The 22,481-nt window shown below is 33.1% G+C and overlaps 2 protein-coding genes across 2 annotated transcripts in view; one reads left to right on the forward strand and one right to left on the reverse strand.

Moving 5' to 3' along the window:
* Window positions 1–234: 234 nt before the first annotated feature.
* Window positions 235–2,210, reverse strand: LOC114386182 (probable WRKY transcription factor 4). The gene is made up of 4 exons (XM_028346172.1): window positions 2,133–2,210; window positions 1,157–1,284; window positions 736–894; window positions 235–389 (listed from the first exon to the last, which is right to left on the reverse strand). Exons 1-4 carry the CDS (start codon window positions 2,208–2,210, stop codon window positions 320–322), a joined length of 435 nt encoding a protein of 144 aa, XP_028201973.1. The 3' UTR covers window positions 235–319.
* Window positions 2,211–5,148: 2,938 nt separating this feature from the next.
* The window catches only part of LOC114387255 (putative disease resistance RPP13-like protein 1), a 51,648-nt gene continuing 34,315 nt past the window's right edge, over window positions 5,149–22,481 (forward strand). Inside the window, exon 1 of the mRNA XM_028347404.1 lies at window positions 5,149–7,259. Coding sequence (XP_028203205.1) covers window positions 5,175–7,259 — 2,085 coding nt within the window. The 5' untranslated portion in view covers window positions 5,149–5,174. The remainder of the gene's footprint in view (window positions 7,260–22,481) is intronic.

Genomic DNA, 22,481 nt, shown 5'->3' on the forward strand with positions numbered 1-22,481 from the left:
GCTTCTTGTGAACATGACATAAATTTCAGAAAGAATCAGAGTCAATCTAAGATTAAATAATTATGATAGAATGAAGCATATTGGTATAGGGTTCATTAGTTTCTCAAATGGATCTTTCCTTCAATCAAAACATTACCAATCTGAAACTGATATGGCACGCCCCTTGGTGATGTTTACGACTATGTAGAAATTCTATTATTTTTCAGAACAAGACCCCTGATTTTTGATGCAGTGGTGGAGCATGTCAAACAAATATCTTGGTCCAGGTTTACATGCAGCGATTGTATTTCATGTGGTCTAGCTTTTGTTAATTGCCCCCTTAACCCGCAAGCATGATGTCCACATGTTTGCGAACATTACATCTGATATTAGTACATCTATAGTAACTTCTGCAAAACAAATTAGTTGGCGCTGTTACAAAACATTATGAAATAGGAGAATGAAAACAGACACTAGTGATCTGTAGTTATTTGAATAGGAACTCAAACTCAATTGAGTTCTTAATTTCCAGGAATTATTGTATCTTAGAAACCTATGAGACTAAGATAAGGGCAGGGTGTACTTTAGAATCCTCTTGCATCCCTTAACTACAATGTTGCAACAGTATTTATAAGTCAAAAGATCATCAAGGCAATGCATGGCTGAATCCAAAATTATTCCTTTCAAAGCGATATTGAAGCAAATCATTTAAAATAGTTACTTTGATGAGATCATAGAACAGGAACAAGTATAAACCTGGGATATGGATTTCCCTTCACCACCTTCTGCCCATATTTCCTCCAGTGAAAGCCATCTCCATTTATTTCAGAATCTGTAAAACTTTGCATCACAATCCGTGGCTCTACTAAACCTTCCTCTGATAATGATGCTTCATTGGATTGATTCCCATTTTTCCTGAACAACGAGAATCATTCAATATAAATTACCTTATTAAAAATTGTAAATAATAATGCAGTTAGCCCAAAAATGAAAATTATACTAATATGTTACTGGATGGACAATTTTTGGTTATTGACAGGTTGGAGATTGTAAAAGAAGGGTGTTATGAATCATGCATCCCAAAATATCATGTAAGTCACACGCATGTCACATGATATTAGAGTTATTGCAGACTATGGATAAATACTAAAGTACAGTTTTAGGGAATAGTTTTTACTTTCTTTTACATCTGGGTTCCTCTTCCTGTGCCTCAAATCCCTTGCTTCTTTCCTCACATTCCCCACACAAAGCACATGAGTTTTCCTTGCTTACTCCACCAGCATTCAAGCAAATATCTTGGTCCAGCTTTTGTTAATTGCTCCCTTAACCCGCAAACATGTTTAGGGATGTTAGAATAGCTTCTGTTTTTGTGTTTTGTTCTCTTGCTCTGTTTTGTCTCTTGGTCACATTTCGGGGCCCTTGTTTATAATATCATTGATTTTCCTTTTAAAAAAACATAAGTCCACTCATCTACTTTTGCAGTTTAATATGAGTCCATTTCAGTCTCAAATTTATCTGTCTTATGGTTTGTCTAAGTATCAAGTCCACTCATCTTTGCGTTTGTGCTTACCTATTTGAGGTCATTCAAGTTTTTGGTTTGCTTTTCAAATGAAATGCCATTTGTCCTTTGTATATTTTTCAAGAAAGATGACTTCTCTAAGATATCATTAAATGTTTATTTTTATATGAAATTTCTGTATTGTTGATTTTAGGACATTTGCATGAAAGATAAACTTGTGAGGTTTCAGTTCTTGTACTCACACATTTGCGCACATATATTCATTTTAATGAGTTTCATTCCTGCAGGACATTTCCTTAGGAGTAGCAATTGGGTCATCCACACAGATATCTATGTTTGTTGTAAGTATTAGTATGTTGTATGAATTAGATTGAATTGCTACATAGAATTACTGTTGCTATGGTAAATAGACAATGCTTTTGTAATTTCGATTTTCATGCAAGTGTGTGACAGTCTTTGCTTTCTTATATATCTAAGCATGCATAATTGCATATATTCAGGTAGAATTAATGTGAGTGCTGCACACAGAACTTTAGTCATGATTTTTTCTGTTGGAGTACACTATGCTGAAAGATTGGCATGATGTCCAAATAAGAAAAAGCAAAATTTAGTAGGATATGTAACATAATAGTACGGTTGAACCCAAGTGATGAAACAACTGAATGTTTTCAGCTTCTTCCTTTATGTAGTAGTTGATGGCTTGATGCAGCATTCATGGCCCTTTATCCTACACGTTTTCCTGATCGTTATGCAGATACCATTTAGATCGGTTTTGGAAAAGAACTGTTTTAAGAGTGACTTTTTAGAGCAGTTTTCTTCACAAGCAGATCTAAAATGACAAAATGTTTAGAACGGTCCCAATATGATCCATTCTAAAAAGTCTATGATTTTCTATTACACGACTTTCTAACTAACTTTCTACGTCTGTACAGCGGTTCTTACAAGTCATTTTTAACCATTCTTAAAAATGTTTTTTTAGTAGTGATGGTAATATTTTTCTTACTAGAAAATTGCCTTTATTTTATATTATACTTATTAGATTGCTTTTAATTGCAAATTCATTGAGTATTATTTGTTGTTGAAAGGAAAATCTTAGATTGCATCTATCTCATTTAATTATCCGGTGATATTCTGAATTTCTGATTCAAATTTGATTGTAAAGAGATGGCGGTAGGCATAGGAAAGGAAACTAAGACTCTTGCCTATGGGCACACTTTCATGGGTCTCACCTGTCTCTGAAACCACAGAAAACTCACCCTATGCATAGAGCTAAGTTTGGCATAGTCAAACCTATGACAGGGTACCGATTGGCTGCAAGTGGGTATTTAGGTGAAGAAACTGACTGTACAGTAAATAAGAATAAATAGACTTTTAGGGAAGGGGTTTCATGAACAATTCTGCTCATCCTCACATTGACTTAAAAAACTATATATTCACTGGGTTAAAACAGGCAGGCTCCCAGATCTGGTTTGGCAGACTAAAATCCACCTTGCTAGCTTCTGATCGGTGTGCTGATATCCTAACAAAAGCTCTCTCTCCCACTAGTTTTGTTGCTCTGAGCAAGTTCAGCTGTGTGATTCTTCTGCATCACATCCCTCGAGCTTGGGGGTATTACAGTGTTACTCATGTAATAAAATGATACTTTAACTTCTGTATTTGTTTTCTGTTGAAGTAGTCTTTGGGGAGCTATAAATACCTGAGCCCAGTTATTATCTGTTGTAATTCAGTTTCTAGATTCATTTACTCAGTTACCAAGTGCAGTTTATCTTTTTCTCATTCACACTGAAGTCTAACATACAGTTTTGAAAAATTTAATGTGTATGCAGTGTTATGCTTTGCATGAACTAAGTCCTGCTTTGTTGATGATGAATATGTAATGTTCTATGCATTGTGTACACAAGTTTTTATTTATGTTTGATAAATGAAAATAAAGTAAAAAGTAAAACAAGACTGCATAGGTCACTAAGGCCTATGCTGATGCCGAGGGCTTCAATTTTGTGAACGGTTAAAAAATTATTTAATATGTTTATATGCTTAATTATAAAATAAAATAAATAAATAAATTTTAGAATTACTTTTTAAATACAGAAATTAAAATACCACTTGAAATATTAAATGTGGATTCACTTAAAAGGTTTTTAAATGTCTGTTAACAAGCATCGCTCACCATATTTTATGTGGATTCACATGAAAGTCTGAAATTTTTAGCAAATTTAATTGACCATTAGATTTCTTGAATTTCTTTATTGGTAAGTGACAGCAGTCAGCACAAGAGGCCCAGACACACTAGCCGAAAGCCCACAGATTGGGAGGAATACATTCACTAGGCTGTTACTCTAGGCAATTACTCTAGTAGTGTTAAATAAAGCAATTATGTTACAGTGGAATTGCATTATCCTTGCTTTCTGTATTAGGGGGGATCACATAGTGGTACAGGTGTCAAGCAATGATAGGGTGTGTTAGAGCTTTTCTGTTTTATGTCTGAGGGTGTAGAGCTATACATATATGAATGAAATTGACAGAAGGGATATCGAAAATTTACCAAAAAAACTTGTCTGTTTCTCTCTTTTTTTCTAGAGGTATCCTTCCTTATCTCACAGATGAAGCTTCCTTCTTATTTTTCAGCACCCTATCAATTAGTCAGTCACCGAAATTGACTAAACACACTAAAGTCTTCATTAAATGTGTAAGATGTTAGATATCTTGAATTTATTTAGACTAAATTATGTTCATGTTCCTTTATTTATATTTGAGATTTATATTAGTTTTCTGATAATAAAAAAATTGCTCTTTTTAATGAGAGAAAATATCTTCACGCAAGAATCATATGAGGGCCATCGTACAGAAACGTGTTACACACAGTACGTACAAACAAAACCCTTTCTAATCAAGTCATGGAAAATATCCCAAAAGCTACCCTCTCAGAATAATAGCCACTCATTCATTCATAAAATAGCTTGTTAGTTTTTACACATTTCATCAGTACATTAACCCTCCACTGTGTTTGGCCAGCCCTAATCTATAAACTTAATAAATGTGATATAAATAACAAAATATACCAAAAGAAAAATGGTCGGGAAATGAAAAAAATAAATGATTTATTCAATTAATTTTTTTTATTGAGTTATTTAATTAATTTGATCAGAGTTTTTATCCTCTGTTGAGTTACAATATATATAACGGCAGGCTATTATGGCTTAAATATACATGTACGGTGTTTTAACCACTGAAATTGACTAGAGAGACTAAAGTTTTCATTAATTAACCAAGATCAGACATAACTAAAGAGCTATCAACTACCAAAAAATTAATACCATTCTTTGGACATAATAATTAAATCATCAAATTTAAACATACTATCTAACTAAATGTGCAAAACTTGCTTAATTAAATCTTTGATTGAGTGAATAAAGTAAGGATATCAAACAAATTTGCATGCAATATATTATATCTGAATAAGAAATCCTTATCAAGTAAGAAAAATACCCAAGAAGTTAAAAATTTGGGAAATACACTTAAGAAATAAGATCTCCTCCCTTTCTCTATGTTGTTTCCTAAATATAAAAGTACAATGATGTATAACTCGATAATTTAATGAATATGAATTGTGGAATGCTGGTGTCATTGTTTGTCTTATCCGGAAGACTCAGCAGCTATTGGTCATCAAAGAAAAAAAATGTTCATTTTTCGGCAACCTTCTTCAAGTAAAGCCAACCATCATTCACAGAATATCTTATTACTCATTTCACCAAAATATTTTGACCCTTCCCTGCACTTAGTCATTGGCATAAACTGCTCTTTTCAAATTACTCATTTCCATTCATCTACTTTCGTTCCTACCATGGCAGCAAAAATGGTTGCTGATGCTCTTGTTTCTAATTTCGTTCAGATGACAATTGACAGTTTGGCTTCTCGTTTTAAGGACTACTTTCGTGGAAGAAAACTCAATAAGGAGCTGCTGAGCAAAATGAAGGTGAAGCTACAAGCCATCGATGTTCTTGCTGATGATGCAGAACTTAAGCAGTTCAGAGATGCACGTGTCAGAGATTGGCTTTTTAAGGCCAAAGATGTAGTGTTTGAAGCAGAGGATCTCTTCGAAGAAATAGACTATGAACTCCCCAAATGCCAAGTAGAAGCTGAATCCCAGCCCATTCTTAACAAGGTGAGCAATTTCTTCAAACCTTCTTCTTTGAGCTCTTTTGGCAAGGAAATTGAATCAAAGATGGAACAAATCCTTAAAGACCTGGATGATCTTGAAAGCCAAAGTGGTTGTCTAGGTTTGACAAGGACTAGTGGTGTTGGGGTTGGATCCGGATCAGGTAGTATAGTGTTAGAGAAATTGCCATCAGCATCTTCGGTGGTAGAAAGTGATATTTATGGCAGAGATGATGACAAAAAATTGATCTTCCACTGGATCACTTCTGACACTGATGAAAAGCTATCAATACTTTCTATCGTGGGCATGGGCGGGTTGGGTAAGACCACGCTTGCCCAACTTGTATACAATGACCCAAGAATAGTGAGTAAGTTTGATGTCAAAGCTTGGATCTGTGTTTCAGAGGAATTTAATGTTTTCAACGTATCAAGAGCAATTCTTGACACGATTACTGATTCGACTGATCATGGTAGAGTGCTAGAAATAGTTCAGAGAAGACTAAAAGAAAAATTGGCAGATAAAAAATTTCTCCTCGTTTTGGATGACGTTTGGAACGTAAGCAGGCCTAAATGGGAAGCTGTGCAGAATGCTCTTGTTTGCGGAGCTCAGGGAAGTAAGATCCTTGTCACAACACGCAGTCAGAAAGTTGCTTCTACCATGCGGTCAGAACAATACCACTTGCAGGAATTACAAGAAGATTATTGCTGGAAGTTGTCCGCGACACATGCATTTGGAGGTGGTAATCCTCAACTAAATCCAGAGTGCAACGAGATTGGTATGAAGATAGTTGAAAAATGTAGAGGACTTCCTCTAGCCTTGAAGTCAATGGGAAGTCTATTACACAACAAATCATTTGTTTCAGATTGGGAAAACATATTGAAAAGTGAGATATGGGAAACAGAGGATAGTGATATTGTTCCTGCTTTAGCACTGAGCTATCACCACCTTCCTCCCCATCTCAAGACATGCTTTGCTTACTGTGCTTTATTCCCCAAGGATTATGAGTTTGACAAGGAGTGTTTAATTCAGTTGTGGATGGCTGAAAATTTCCTACACTGCCATCAAGGCAGTAAGAGTCCAGAAGAAGTTGGCCAACAGTACTTCAATGATCTACTATCAAGGTCCTTCTTTCAACAATCAAGCGAAAATAAAGAAGTATTTGTCATGCATAAGCTTCTAAATGATTTGGCAAAATATGTTGGTGGGGACATCTATTTTATGTTGGAAGTTGATCAAACAAAAATTGCACAGAAAGCAACCCGTCATTTTTCTGTCGCTGTTAATCAACCTTTTGATGGGTTTGGAACTTCATGTGACACTGAAAGGCTACGTACATTCATGCCAACACATAGGAACATGAATGGAAATTATCATGATTGGCAGTGCAAGATGTCGATACATGAATTGTTCTCCAAGTTTAAGTTCTTACGCGTCTTATCTCTGTCTCACTGTTCAAACATTGAAGAGCTGCCTGACTCTGTTTGCAATTTTAAACATCTTCGTTCGTTAGACCTTTCCCATACTGGCATTAAAAAACTACCTGAATCCACATGTTCACTCTACAACTTGCAAATACTGAAGCTGAATCATTGTAGATCTTTGAAGGAGCTGCCCTCGAATTTGCATGAACTCACCGATTTGCGTCGCCTTGAATTTGTAAATACTGAAATTATAAAGGTGCCACCGTATCTGGGAAAGTTGAAGAATCTTCAAGTATCCATGAGTTCGTTTGATGTTGGTAAAAGTAGCGAGTTCACTATTAAGCAATTAGGAGAGCTCAACCTTCATGGAAGCCTATCATTTAGGTTGCTGCAGAATATTGAGAACCCCTCAGATGTATTGGCTGCAGATTTCAAAAATAAAACACGCCTTGTGGAACTAGAGTTTGTATGGAATCCGCACAGGGATGATTCTGCCAAAGAAAGGGATGTAATTGTAATTGAGAATCTACAACCTTCCAAACCCTTGGAGAAGTTGTCAATCTGCAACTATGGTGGTAAACAATTCCCTAATTGGCTCTGTCAACTCTCCTCTCTCAAGAAGTTGCATCTTGTACACTGCCCCAACCTCCAACAGTTACCAGAGGAGGGTGTTCCCAAATCCATTTCACATCTTACTATTGTGGACTGCCCCAACCTCAAGCAGCGTTGCCAGAACCCAGGAGGCGAAGACTGGCCAAAGATTGCTCATATTCCAACCGTGGATATTAGGTAGTATATGATAGTGATGCTGATTTTTAAGAATTATCATGAACCTTTTTCTTTTTTAGTTGATCTTGAATTATCATCAACCTTCTACACGATTTGTGCTTTAAAGGAAATTACTAAATAGTTGTTTTCTTACACTTACATAGTTATATATGCATTGTGTGCGAGACAAGTTTTTTTTTATTGCTGGATAAAATATTTCATATTTAAATTTATTTATAAATTCTTACCAGAATTTATTATGTTATTGATGGCAAATTTTTGATATATTGTTTAATAATCTTTACTTCTAAAGAGATAATTATATTTCTTATATCATAAAGTTTTATTATAGTTAAAAGTGATGTTATCTCTTAAGTTTTACTTTAAGTAATATGAAATTTATTTGTTACAACATGAAAGTCTATACTCAAGAAATATTATTTTTCACTAATGACGTCATTTATCTTAATAGTTAAATTCAAAAACTTTTATATACAAATGTTTATTTGTAAATAATTTAAATCTTTGTTAATTTTGAAATATTCACCCACTAGCTCATCTAAAATTTTGAATCAATAAAATGAGTATATTTAAATATACATATCTTATAATTACTTTTGTAACAACTATTTTTATAATTAAAAATATTACTTTTTAAGCTTGTGAATTTTAACTAACAACTTCTTTAAGATATTTTTTTTTCATCCATGGATATAATAAAATATTGTATTAATTTTCATATATCTTTGATTATAAATAATGTTTACTTAAATCCATAAACATTGATATGATTAGCTATGTAATACATGAATACAAATATGGATTAACATGATAAAAATAAAATATATAATAGTTTAAAAATATAATTTTTATATCATCAAATTAAGATAATGTTTTGATACAAATAAGTATATCTTAGTTTAAAATATAATTTTTATATATGCATTGTGGCAAGACGAGTTTTTTTATTACTTTTTTTATTATTGGATAAAATATTTCACATTTAAATTTATATATAATTTCTTAGCAGAATTTATTATTATTGATGACAAATTTTTTGTATATTGTTTAATAATATGAAGAGTTTACTTCTAATGATATAATTGTGTTTCTTGTATCATAAAAGTTTATTATAGTTAAAAGTGATACTATCTCTTAAGTTTTACTTATGTAATATGAAATTTATTTATTACCACATGAAAGTCTATACTCAAGAAATATTATTTTTCACCAATGATGTCATTTATCTTAATAGTCAAATCCAAAAAAAAAAAATTATATATAAGTGTTTATTTGTAAATAGTTTCAATCTTTGTTAATTTTGAAATATTCGTCAATGAGATCATCTAAAATTTTGGGTCAATTAGTGTATTTAAATATACTTATGTTATAATTACTTTTAGAACTACAACTTTTATAATTAAAAATATTACTTTTTAGCTTGTGAGTTTAAACTAATAACTTCTTTAAGATATATATTTTTCATCCATGAATATAATGAACTATTGTATTGACTTTCACATATCTTTGATTATAAATATTCTTTTCTACTCAACGATAAATTCTAATATGATTACGTATGTAATACATGAATACAAATATGGATGAACATGATAAAAATAAAATAAATAATATTTTTAAAATATAATTTTTTATATAACCAAATTAAGAAAATGTTTTGATACAAAAAAGTTCACACATCCCAATAAATTTGTCTTAGTTTATGGTTACTCAATGATAGATGGATACAAATATAAATTAACGTAACATAAATATGTTATATAATAATTTTAAAAATATAATTTTTTATGCTTTCAATTTGAAAAGAAAAAGAAAGGTGTTTTAATATAAAAATAAACATAAACTAAAATACAATATATATCTAAGACTCTTGCAATAAAAAGCCCAAATGATTTTACATGACACTCGTGTGTGTGTGTGATAAATATAAATATGAATTAGGGTAACATAAGTATAATATATAATAGTTTATAAAATATAATTTTTATAATTTCAAATTAAAAAAAATGATGCTTTGATATAAAAAAAATTTAGACATCATTCATATAAAAGTTGTATGAATTAATTTAAATATAAATATTTTATATTTTCTTAATATAAAAAAACACAATGATTATTAAAGAAATTAATTATCAAAATGATTTTGTTCTAGTATGATTACCCGGGTGCATAAAGAATATAAAGATGAATTACTACAATAAAAGAAGAATATAATTGTTTGAAAAGTATAATTTTTTATAGATTCATATTAAAAATATGAAGGATATTTTAATATAAAAAGAAATATAAACATCATTCTTGTAAATAATTTATACATTAATTTAAGTTTAAATATCTAAGAGTCTCTTGACATTAAAAAAATCAATGATTATAAAAAAAATCACGCAAATGAATTTGTCCTAATATGATTACCTATGCAACGAATGGATTAAAAAATAAATTATCAAGATTAATATCTTGTTAATTAAAAAAATTATAACAAAATTTTTCATATTTAACAATAGAAATAAAAAAGTTTAAATTTATAGACAAATGGAATTTAATTCCTTTTTAATCACAACCAATGGTATATCGATGTTTTGAATCATGTTTTATCAATTGATGTGTAATTTCTGAGTCATCTAATAATTTTCCCTAAAAGTTCAGTTACTAACTTAAATTTTTTCCCTTTCAATATTCTGTTAAAAAATTAACAATTTGTTCAATTTTTTAAGAGCTTTTCGGAAAATGTATCTAATTAAAGTTTTCTTTAAAGAAAAGATAAGCTTCCCAACCACCCCCCCCCCCCCCCCAAAAAAAAAATATTGTTTAACCATATGAAGAGTTTACTTCCAACGAGATAATTGTTTTTCTTATATTATAAAAGTTTTTTATAATTAAAAGTGATGTTAGCTCTTAAGTTTTACTTGTGTAATATGGAATTTATTTGTTACAACATGAAATTCTATACTCAAGAAACATAGTTTTTCACCAATGATGCCATTTAGCTTAATATGGAAATCAAAAAAGTATTTATACATGTGTTTAGTTGTAAACAGTTTCAATCTTTATTAGTTTTAAAATATTCACCAATGAGCCATCTAAAATTTTAGGTCAATAAAATAAGTATATTTAAATATACTTATCTTATAATTACTATTACAACTACTACTTTTCTAATTAAAAATCATACTTTTTAGACTTGTGAATTTGAATTAATAACATCTTTAAGATACTTTTTTTTTCCATCCATGGATATAATGGAATATTGTATTAATGTCCAAGGATCTTTGATTATAAAAATATATATTTACTCACCCATGTAATACACGAATATAAATATGAATTAACGTGGCATAAATAAAATATATAATAGTTTGAAAATATAACTTTTTATATCATCAAATTAAGAAATACAAAAGAGATCCAAGGGTTGTGAGTACCCTAGCTATAAATAAAGACATATTAGGTCAGTTTTCAGACTGACAATACTCTTTACACCTCTTCTTACTCTCAATTTTGTTTTCCCTTCTCCCCTCCCAAAACTCTTTCTTTTTCCCGCTTACACTCAAACTTGTCTAAGTAAAATGATGATCTCAAACTCGTTAACCATTGGATCATAGTGACATTTTAAAACAAGGTTCGGAACTTATTTACGCACATACCCACCATTGTCATTTCGAAGACAATGTCTGTGGTGGAATAAATGTTCCTTTCTCACTGAGCTTTCTTTTTTCCCGTAGATACCCAAAACCTGTCCGAGTAAAACTACAATCTCAGACTCTTTAACCGTTAGATCATTGTGCAATTTGGACACCACTTTTGAAACACATTTTCGCCTAGTTCTACCATTCGGATTTGTGAAATAGAGTTTCTTCATAGTGAAATTAGTCTCGCAGTAAAATGGAGACTACAATTTATTTCCCTTTTCTCTAATGCTTGGAAACCCTACCAGAGCAAACAAAGGAAAAATTTGAGAAATCTTAGGGAACTCCTAGAGACGTCGTTATCATTGTCGGACCACACATGTGAGTCCACTTAGAGGTAAGGGATGAGTTTATCATAATTGGAGTAAGAATGAAAATGTGTAGGAATCCTTAGGGGATCAAATTGAGGTTTATTTTGGAATATTTATTGTATTATAATTCTTTCTGTATGATTATGTGAAATTGTTTGAAGGATTTTAATCATCGTTTTGTGAGAAACATTTTTGTATAATTTGTTTGTGTTTTGGATAACATTAGCGTGATAAACAATTATATTAGCATTATGAAATTGTGTATAAGTGATAAATTGGATATGTAATGAATTATGAAATAACATGTTGCTTTGAGATTATAACATTGTTATTAAGATTTAGTAAATTGACAAAGTTGAACATGTGTTAATTTGTGAAATACATGCAAACTTGTGATGGTGGATTGTGATATTATGAGATGTTAAATTGTGGACATGAGATTTGGGTGTGAATAAGTGTATGTTTAACACTGGATGTGACAATATTTATGTTGTGAGCTATGAATTATACAATAATTCGACTAGTATTTATCTTGAGAAAAACGTGTATGCACGGTGTTGAAGGAAAAGTGTAGGTTTCCTAGTTAGGAACGAGTGTTAAATTATAGCATAATGTGTTAAACGTGTTTGAAACACGAGTGTGAGGTTGTGGATATTGAATAATTTATGAGTTGTGTCTGCGTGCAAAAATTATTTAAGGGGTTGAAACTAAATTAGGAAGGTGAGACCCTAACGGATTCTTCGGAGTTTAGGGCTTAGGGGTAAAGACACTAGATTTGAGTGACCCTGACTGGTCACCTTATGATTTTACTTAACGAGACTGACCTGACATATCCATTGTGTGGTGTGTCTGGTTATGTACTTTTAAACGCCCTAGGATGGTTTTTCACTCGCATGATAGCACATTGCATATAGGCTTGAGTCTTAGTATAATTGTTGCATAAAGGTTGCTAATTGTCTGTTATGAAATTGATTAGTGTTATTCGTCTTCACATATATTCCTGCAGGCTTTGCACATGCTGTAATATGATTCTATGCTGGGAACCTTTAAAAAATGTGAAATTACTAGACAATGAAACCATCACTGTTGATGGTAAGCCCATCAAGGTTGTTTCAAGCAAGGACCCTCTTAAGCTTCCTTGGGCTGAGCTTGGAATTGTCAGTGTTATAGAGGTAACTCCCCATTACATGACTTATTTTAAACATGATCCAATATTGTTTATTTATTGAAGATCTGTTAAAATGATTAATAAGTGAATTTTTTTTCAGGGAATGAGAGTGTTTGTGGATGGCCCTGGGGCTGGCAAACATATCCAAGCAGGTGCCAAGAAGGTTATTATCACTACTCCTGCAAAGGGTGTTGCTATCCCACCTTATGTTGTTGAGTAAATGAAGGGAACTACACTCGTGAGATCTCTAACATTATAAGGTTCTTGACAACTAAGACTGTGTTGTGTTGTGTGTGTTTCAAATGTCAATGCAGCATTTTTTTTGTGCCAGAAGATTGATTATTCATGTTCCATCCCTTAAGCGGTTGCATTTGCTTTTTCTTGTATACTGTTTCTTCGGTGGTCCACTTGGTAAGAAAGGGACATGAAACAAAAGGACAAAATAATTCATATATGGCAGCATTACTCACCTCTTTGGATCTTTCCCATATCTTGTTTTGTTTTAGTATTTTGCTTTTCTTGAGGCTACGAAAGGGAACTGTGTCCTTGGATGCTATGCTCACCACAGGCCATGCAGTTGAAATCAAGCGATTATATGGAGTTGGTTATGACCATAATTAATGTAGAATTAGTACTACTTCTCATCTTGCCCTCTATGATCTAGTTTTGGCCCACACCGATCCCCACTAAGACACCCTACTCAAATGCCTACTTATGATGCACTTTCCTTTTACTGCTTTTATAAAGTGTGATGGCCTTCAATTCATTTTGCCAAAATCATTAGCTTTTTTCAATCATGTGAAAGTTCCAAAACACTTTATTTGAATCACATTGAAATGAATTGTTCAACATAATTGTTTCCTTTCTTTCCCGTGTATCAGTGTAGGAAACGCTCTGCATGCTGTGAGAAGCAGGCTTTCTAACCCCAGCATCGTGTTGCAGAGCTGCGACCCAACTCTCATTAATGCTTGTACAAGATTTCATGTGTTGGTTCTTTTATCAGTTCTTTACACAAATAGAACCTGCACAAGACCAATAAAACAGAAAACACAACAAAACAACAAGCAAGAATCTACATCGGATTTACGTGGTTCAGCAATGTGTCTACATCCACGAGAAATGACATCTCATCATCATCACATTGATCATGAAACATTACAAGTTCAATACAAGCAGCAGCTAGCTTAATCTCTCTTGGTTTCTCTTTTACAAAACCTCTCACAATCTCTTAGCTCTCTTTCTCCATTGAACTCTCTATTTTTCTGCAAAACTCTCTCTGTTTTTATGCTGCAAAAAAACTCTTCTCCAAGAATAACATGATTAGGAAAAACCTTTCTCCTAACTCTAGGAGCCAAGCTTTTTTATGGTGCCAAAAAACCAATTCAGTTATGACAACTAAATTCAATAACTGAAGTTAGTTATGACAGCACCACTTGAAACCTTCACACTTGTGCCTTTTGTGATTTTGAGTCACACACCATAAATCTCCACCTTGATTCCAAACCAGCAAGTGTATATCTTTGTATTCAGGGCTGCACTTCTATTAGACTTCCTTAGGCATCTTCAAAATTGATCAAGTCCAGGCAGTGCTTGAACTTGACACTAGATAGGGACTTTGTGAACATGTCAACCGGGTTTTCTTCTTTTGAAACCTTCTCCACCTTCACCTTCTCAGATTCAATCACATCTCTGATGAAGTGTAGTTTCACATCTACATGATTTGTCCTCTCATGGTAAATTTGGTGATTTGCCAAGTGAATGACACTTTGATTGTCACAGTGAAGTATGACACAAGCTTGTGCTATTCCAAGTTCATTTACCATACCTTTAAGCTAGATTGCTTCCTTCACTCCTTCAGCTAAGGCCATGTACTCTGCTTCAATTGTTGAAAGAGCAACAACTGATTGTTGATTTGTTTTCCAACTAATTGTTGTTCCAAACAAAGTAAACACATATCCTATTAAGGATTTTCTTGTGTACATTTCTTACAAAATCTGCATCTACATAGCTTGTGATTGTTGCCTCGTGTGCTGTCTTGTTGTACCTTAATCCAGCTTTCAAAGATCCATTTAGATACCTTAGTGTCCACTTCAAAGCTTCCCAGTGTGCACTGCCAGGATCTCTCATGAATCTGCTTATTATGCTCACTGCATGAGCCAAGTCAGGTCTGCTGTAGACCATTCCATACATTACGCTTCCAACACCCCTAGCATATGGTGTTTGATTCATTTTAGACCTTTCTTCAGTAGTCTTTGGTGCTTGAGTAACAGATAGCTTTGTATGATGGCCAAGTGGTGTGCTAACAGGCTTGCTTTAATGCATCCTAAACCTTTCCACCCCTTTCTTGAGGTAATTGTTTTGGGACAAGAATAGTTCACCCTTTGCTCTATCCCTACGAATGTCAATCCCAAGTATCCTTCTAGTTGACCCTAGATCTTTCATCTCAAATTCTGTGTTCAAGCTTTCTGTGAGTTGCCTAATCTCTTCCTTATTAGCACTTGCTATGAGGATGCCATCCACATACAAGAGAAGATAGAGAACACAAACTTCCTTTTTTTCAAGATATATACACAACTATCATATATGTTTCTAATGAAGCCATATCTGATCAAGAACTCATCAAATTTCAGATACCACATTCGAGGGTTTTGCTTCAGTCCATACATGGATTTTTTCAGCAAGTACACCTTGTTCTCCCCTTCTTCAAAACCTTCAGGCTGATTCATGTAGATGGTTTCCTTCAGATTTCCATGGAGAAAAACTGTTTTAACATCTAGCTGTTCAAGTTCCAAATCATATTGATTTATCAAACCAAGTATGATTCTTATTGAACAATGCTTCACAACTGGTGAAAAAAATCTCATTGTAATCAATTCCTTCAACCTATGTAAAGCCTTTTGCTACCAATCTTGCCTTGAACCTAGGCCTTTCTGTGAATGTATGTATACATGATTTTGATGATGTCAAAGAAGAATCTAACAAGGCTGCTTCAAATGATAAGCATTTGCTTCAAGAATAATTCAAGATTGCTTCAACAAACAAAGCCTTGTTTCAAGATTCACTAAAGACCAAGCCTTGCCTTAAAACAATGTGCTTTCAAGACATGCAAGGCTCTGGTAATCGATTACCATGAAGTGTAATCGATTACCAGAAGATAGGGTTGAGAAATAGCTGTTGAAAAAGGTTTTGAATTTGAATTTTCAACATGTAATCGATTACCATATGTCTGTAATCGATTACCAGCAACGAAACTTTGGAAATTCAAATTCAAAAGTCATAACCCTTCAAATTATAATTGTGTAATCGATTACACAAACATTGTAATCGATTACCAGTGGAAAGTTTTCAGAAAATCTGCCAACAGTCACATCTTTTCATTAGATTTGTGAATGGTCATCAAAGGCCTATAAATAGGTGACTTGGGCACGAATATTAGATAGAGAGTATTTTTGGTCCAAAATGTCTTATCCTCTCAAAAGACAATGAGAGAGATTCCAAAAGAACTTCATTGTCAAATGCTCTCTCAAAAGAAATCCTTGACCAAACACTTGCAAAATCTATAAGGATTCTTGCATGATCTTCATTGTAATATTCTTCTCTTGAAGAGAGAATTCTTCTTCTATTCTTCTTATTCAATGAGATTGGTTAAGAGACTGTGAGTCTCTTGTTGTAAAGCATCTGAACACAAGGGATGGGTTGTCCCTGTGTGGTTCAGACTTTGTAAAGGATTTTACAAAGATAGTGAAAATCTCAAGTGGGTTGCTTGAGTACTGGACGTAGGCACGGGTTGTGGCCGAACCAGTATAAAACTGTGTTTGCATTCTCTCTTCCCTTATCTTATTTATTTTGTTGCAATCAATTGTGTCTTGCATGTTTAAAGAACATTGTTAAATTGATTGTTGTTGTTTCTTCTGTATTCTAAGCCTATCCCTCTTAAGATTATTGAGGCCACAAGGTCCAACAAGTGGTATCAGAGCGGGATTCTTGTATAAAGTTTAAAAGCTTCAAGAATAGATATGGCCTCAACCAAATTTCCATTTTCTGAGGAAAATTCTATCTATAGGCTCTTATGTTCAATGGTGAGGGTTATCATTATTGGAAAACCTGAATGCAGATCTTTATAGAAGCCATAGATCTAAAGATATGGGAAGCCATTGAATTTGATTCATTCATTCCTACAAAGGTTGAGAGAAATGCAACTACATAAAAAAAAAAACTAGAGAAGAAAGAAAATGATGATGAAAGAAGATAGAAGAAGGTTCCTCTTTAGCCCCAAAATGCTGAATGCAATCAACTTGGGCACATGAGATTCAATTGTCCTGTGTTTAAAAGAAGAATATCATAAGTCTGGGTATCATGATGAAAGACTATGAAAATGGAGAAGAGCAAAGTCGATACATTGATAGCAATTTCTCCAAACACATGGCATGCATCAAAGTTTATTCATATTTCTCTCCAAGATAAATGAATATGTGATTTATGAAGACAACAAACGAAGGCCACATTTCTCCCCAAGAAAAGTGAATATGCGATTTATGGAGACAACAAACAAAGGCCACTTGATCAACAACCGCAACAAGTAATATCAAATGATATCAACAGGTCACTTGTCTTTGATTGATTACTTTTGATGCTTGTTTTCTACTTGAGTTTAGACTGTCCTTGATGATTGTGATTGAATTTGATTGACTGTGTTTGATGATTGATTGATTGTATTTTTTATTGTGTGTTTGATTGTCTTTGATGTTTGTTCCTGATTAAGTTTTTGATTGTTTTTAAAGAATCTATTAAACTTTTCAAATTATTTTCATGTTTTAAGAAAACTATTTCAAATTTAGAAAAAGAAATTTTAAAATTGAAATTTGAAAAGTTAAATTTGAAAATTGAAAATTAAAATTTGAAATTTGAAATTAAAATTTGGAAGTTGGAAGTTGGAAGTAGTTATTGGAAGTTGAAAGTTAAAAATGGAAGTTGGAAGTTGGAAGTGGAAGTTACTGGAAGTTGGAAGTTGGAAATGAAAGTTATTGGAAGTTGAAAGTTGAAAATGAAGGTTGGAAGTTGGAAGGGGAAGTTACTAAAAGTTGAAATTGGAAGTTGGAATTTAAAATTTAAAATTTAAAATTTAAAATTTAAATTTTAAAAATTTGAAATTTGAAATTTGAATTTTTTTTAATAATAGAAATTATTGTGTATAGTTAGTTGATTGTTAATTTAATTAATTTGATTTGAAATATTTGATGATTGATTGTGTTTGATTGTGTTTGATTGATGTGTTATTGTACTTGTTTTTGCTTGATTAATATTGAATGATTGTTTTAATGCCTTTTGATATCACTTGATTCTCATACATTGCAACAAGTGGTAACATCTTTCTCCTCTCTATTCATGATTTGTTTTTGATGTTGACAAAGGGGGAGAGAAAGATAAAAGATAAAATAGTAAGAAAAATTATCTATTGTTTTATGAGACAACTTTTTATATATGAAAAATATGAAATCTTCAATTGTCTCATATAAGCAATCATTGTAAAACCAAGGGGGAGTAAACTATATGCAAATAGATATTTTCTTTGTTGTTGCTCCTAACCTACAGGTGGTTATCATCATCAAAAAGGGGGAGAATGTAAATCATGAAGATTTTGATGATATCAAGAAGAATTTGCTTGAGAAAGGGGGAGATGTAAATCATGCAAGCTTTGATGGTGTCAAGAAGAAATCACATGTTTGTCATCATCAAAAAGGGGGAGAATGTGAATGTATGTATACATGATTTTGATGATGTCAAAGAAGAATCTAACAAGGCTGCTTCAAATGATAAGCATTTGCTTCAAGAATAATTCAAGATTGCTTCAACAAACAAAGCCTTGTTTCAAGATTCACTAAAGACCAAGCCTTGCCTTAAAACAATGTGCTTTCAAGACATGCAAGGCTCTGGTAATCGATTACCATGAAGTGTAATCGATTACCAGAAGACAGGGTTGAGAAATAGCTGTTGAAAAAGGTTTTGAATTTGAATTTTCAACATGTAATCGATTACCATATGTCTGTAATCGATTACCAGCAACGAAACTTTGGAAATTCAAATTCAAAAGTCATAACCCTTCAAATTATAATTGTGTAATCGATTACACAAACATTGTAATCGATTACCAGTGGAAAGTTTTCAGAAAATCTGCCAACAGTCACATCTTTTCATTAGATTTGTGAATGGTCATCAAAGGCCTATAAATAGGTGACTTGGGCACGAATATTAGATAGAGAGTATTTTTGGTCCAAAATGTCTTATCCTCTCAAAAGACAATGAGAGAGATTCCAAAAGAACTTCATTGTCAAATGCTCTCTCAAAAGAAATCCTTGACCAAACACTTGCAAAATCTATAAGGATTCTTGCATGATCTTCATTGTAATATTCTTCTCTTGAAGAGAGAATTCTTCTTCTATTCTTCTTATTCAATGAGATTGGTTAAGAGACTGTGAGTCTCTTGTTGTAAAGCATCTGAACACAAGGGATGGGTTGTCCCTGTGTGGTTCAGACTTTGTAAAGGATTTTACAAAGATAGTGAAAATCTCAAGTGGGTTGCTTGAGTACTGGACGTAGGCACGGGTTGTGGCCGAACCAGTATAAAACTGTGTTTGCATTCTCTCTTCCCTTATCTTATTTATTTTGTTGCAATCAATTGTGTCTTGCATGTTTAAAGAACATTGTTAAATTGATTGTTGTTGTTTCTTCTGTATTCTAAGCCTATCCCTCTTAAGATTATTGAGGCCACAAGGTCCAACACTTTCTACTCTTGGAATGCCTTCTTTCTTCTTGAAAATCCACTTACATCCAACAACCTTCTGCTTTTTGGGTTGATCCACTAGTATCCAGGTCTTGTTCTTTCTCAAAGATTCCATTTCTTTACTCATTGCCTGAAGCCACAATTGATTGTCTTCTCCTTCAATTGCTTCCCTCTAGGTCTTTGGCTCTGTATTTTGGATCTCCTCAACAACATTCAAGGCATAGTAGATAATATCAGCATGGCCATACCTTTTTGTAGGCTTTGTCTGTTAGACAAGTGGCCTCAGATATCTTAAGAAGGGGGGGTTGAATTAAGATGTTACAAACTATTTCCCCAATTAAAATTCTATCAAGTTATAAATTCCCTTAATAATGAAATTCATAAATATTGATTCAAATAGAACAATTTGAATATGAATATAAAACAATAATAAATAAAGAAGTTTAAGGGAAGAGAAAGTGCAAACTCATATTTATACTGGTTCGGTCACACCCTTGTGCCTACGTCCAGTCCTCAATCAACCCGCTTGAGAGTTCCACTATCTTGTAAATTCCTTTTACAAGTTCTAAACACACAAGGACAATCCTTCCTTTGTGTTTAGAATTCTTTTACAACAAGAGACCCTCGGTCTCTTAATCCCTTTTCAGGATAAAGAAGAAGAGAAGAAGAAATCTCTCTTGAAAGAGATAGATTGAACAATTTGAGCACTCAAATAATTCCTTATTGAATCACAAGTGTTTTGGCCAAGGAATTTGAAAGAGGATAAAACGATTTTGCTTCTTAAGAGGATAAGACCTTTTTGTTCTGAAAATCTCTTAGCAAATTCGTGTCCCAAGTCACACATATATAGGCCTTTGATGGTCATTCAAGAATCAAGTAAAAAGATGTGACTGTTGAGAATATTTTCTGAAAAACTTCTCTGGTAATCGATTACAGTATGTGTGTAACCGATTACAAGCTTTAAAATTTGAATTAAAACGTTCAATAACTGCTGGTAATCGATTACCATATATGTGTAATCGATTACACAGTGCAAATTTTGAATTCAAATTTTAATAGCTGTTGTAAATCGTTTTTGGCCACTGGTAATCGATTACATCCTCTGGTAATCGATTACCAGAGAGTAAATCTGTTGAAAAAACCTTTTTAACTTAAATTTCTTGGCCAAACCTTTTGCTACTTCATTTAGGAATTCCCTTCCTATTTAATATACCCTTCCTAAGACTCTTAGAGACTGTCTTGATCATCCATCTTGAATATCTTTAATTTCTTTGTCTTGAATAAATCTTTGAGAAGCATGTGATCCATGTGATCCTTTGGCATCATCAAAACATTCAGCTTGATCCTCTCATCAAAACATTCAGCTTGACCCTTTGTCTACAATGTCCCCCTTTTTTATGATGACAATCCCTGAAATCAAGACAAGCTATATACAAGATGATAGCACGTTCACATAACCCGTACTCCCCCTATCTTTTGGCATGTATGCCTAACTTTAATGATTTAATTGATTTCTAACCCAAGTTCTAAGTTCTCTCCCCCTTTGGCAACATCAAAAAGAACTAAGCAAAACAATCAATATCAAATAAAGCCAAACATTAAACCAAAAGAAGTCCATACATTGTCATAAACAACCAAAGCAAAGGCGAAAAATATAATAAAAGTGCAAGAGTACGATAATTTAAGCAGCAAAAAGCCAAATACACGGCGATAAAACTAAGTACTAATAATACTTAATCATAATAATAACAAATAAGCTAAGAGGATGATGGAGGCGGTGGTGGTGGATCAAAGCAAGTACGGATGAAGGAGACATCTTCTTCAACCTTGGTAATTCTTGATTCCATGGCATCGAACCTCATGTCGACTTGCAATTCCATGGCATCAAACTTGTCACCAACAAAAGTCTGAAGACCATCGAACTTGTCCATAAGCCTTCGAATAAGAGAGGAATTATCTTCAACTTGTAGGTTGCCTTCATCATCAGCAGGTTGAGCACCCTTTTTGACCCAAGAGCCATCATGCTCTTTGCGGTAACCAAAAGAGGCAATCATAGCAGCACCAATTAAAAAGGATCTCTTGATTGGAACATAAGGTTCAGAATCAAGAGGAATTCCAAAATGGCGAAGAAAGAGAGTAACAAGCTGTGGATATGGCAATGGAGCATTTAATCGCAATGCCTTAAGCATGCGATATCTGACTAAGTGTGCCCAGTCAAGTTAACGCCCTGTATGAAAGGCCCACATGATAACAAGATCTTCCTCAGAAACCTAGGCAAGGTTGGAAGATCATGGAAGCAGAATACGCACAATTAAATAGTGAAGGATGCGGCTTTCAAAAGCCAATGAACTGGAAAGAAGGCGTCCGGTCATATCCGCATGGTTGGTGCAAACCAACTGGCGGGCATCATGTGCAGAGAAATCAAATTTCTAGTCGTCATTCAGTGTACCTTCAAATGGTACACCATCACTGAACAATTGGGTTAAGTCATGGAAAAGGGATTGGTCAATGACCATTTTTATCCCAAAAACCTCATAAATCAAATAGTTGTCCTGAATTTCAAGATTACAATAAAAAGCTTTAACTAATTCAGGATAAATAGGCAATTGTAATGACATGAAAGGTATGAGACCTAAGTTCTGAAATGCTTGAATGCAATCAAAGCTTTCAG

This window comes from Glycine soja, chromosome 15 (assembly GCF_004193775.1).
Source record: "Glycine soja cultivar W05 chromosome 15, ASM419377v2, whole genome shotgun sequence".
Taxonomy (NCBI): domain Eukaryota; kingdom Viridiplantae; phylum Streptophyta; class Magnoliopsida; order Fabales; family Fabaceae; genus Glycine; species Glycine soja.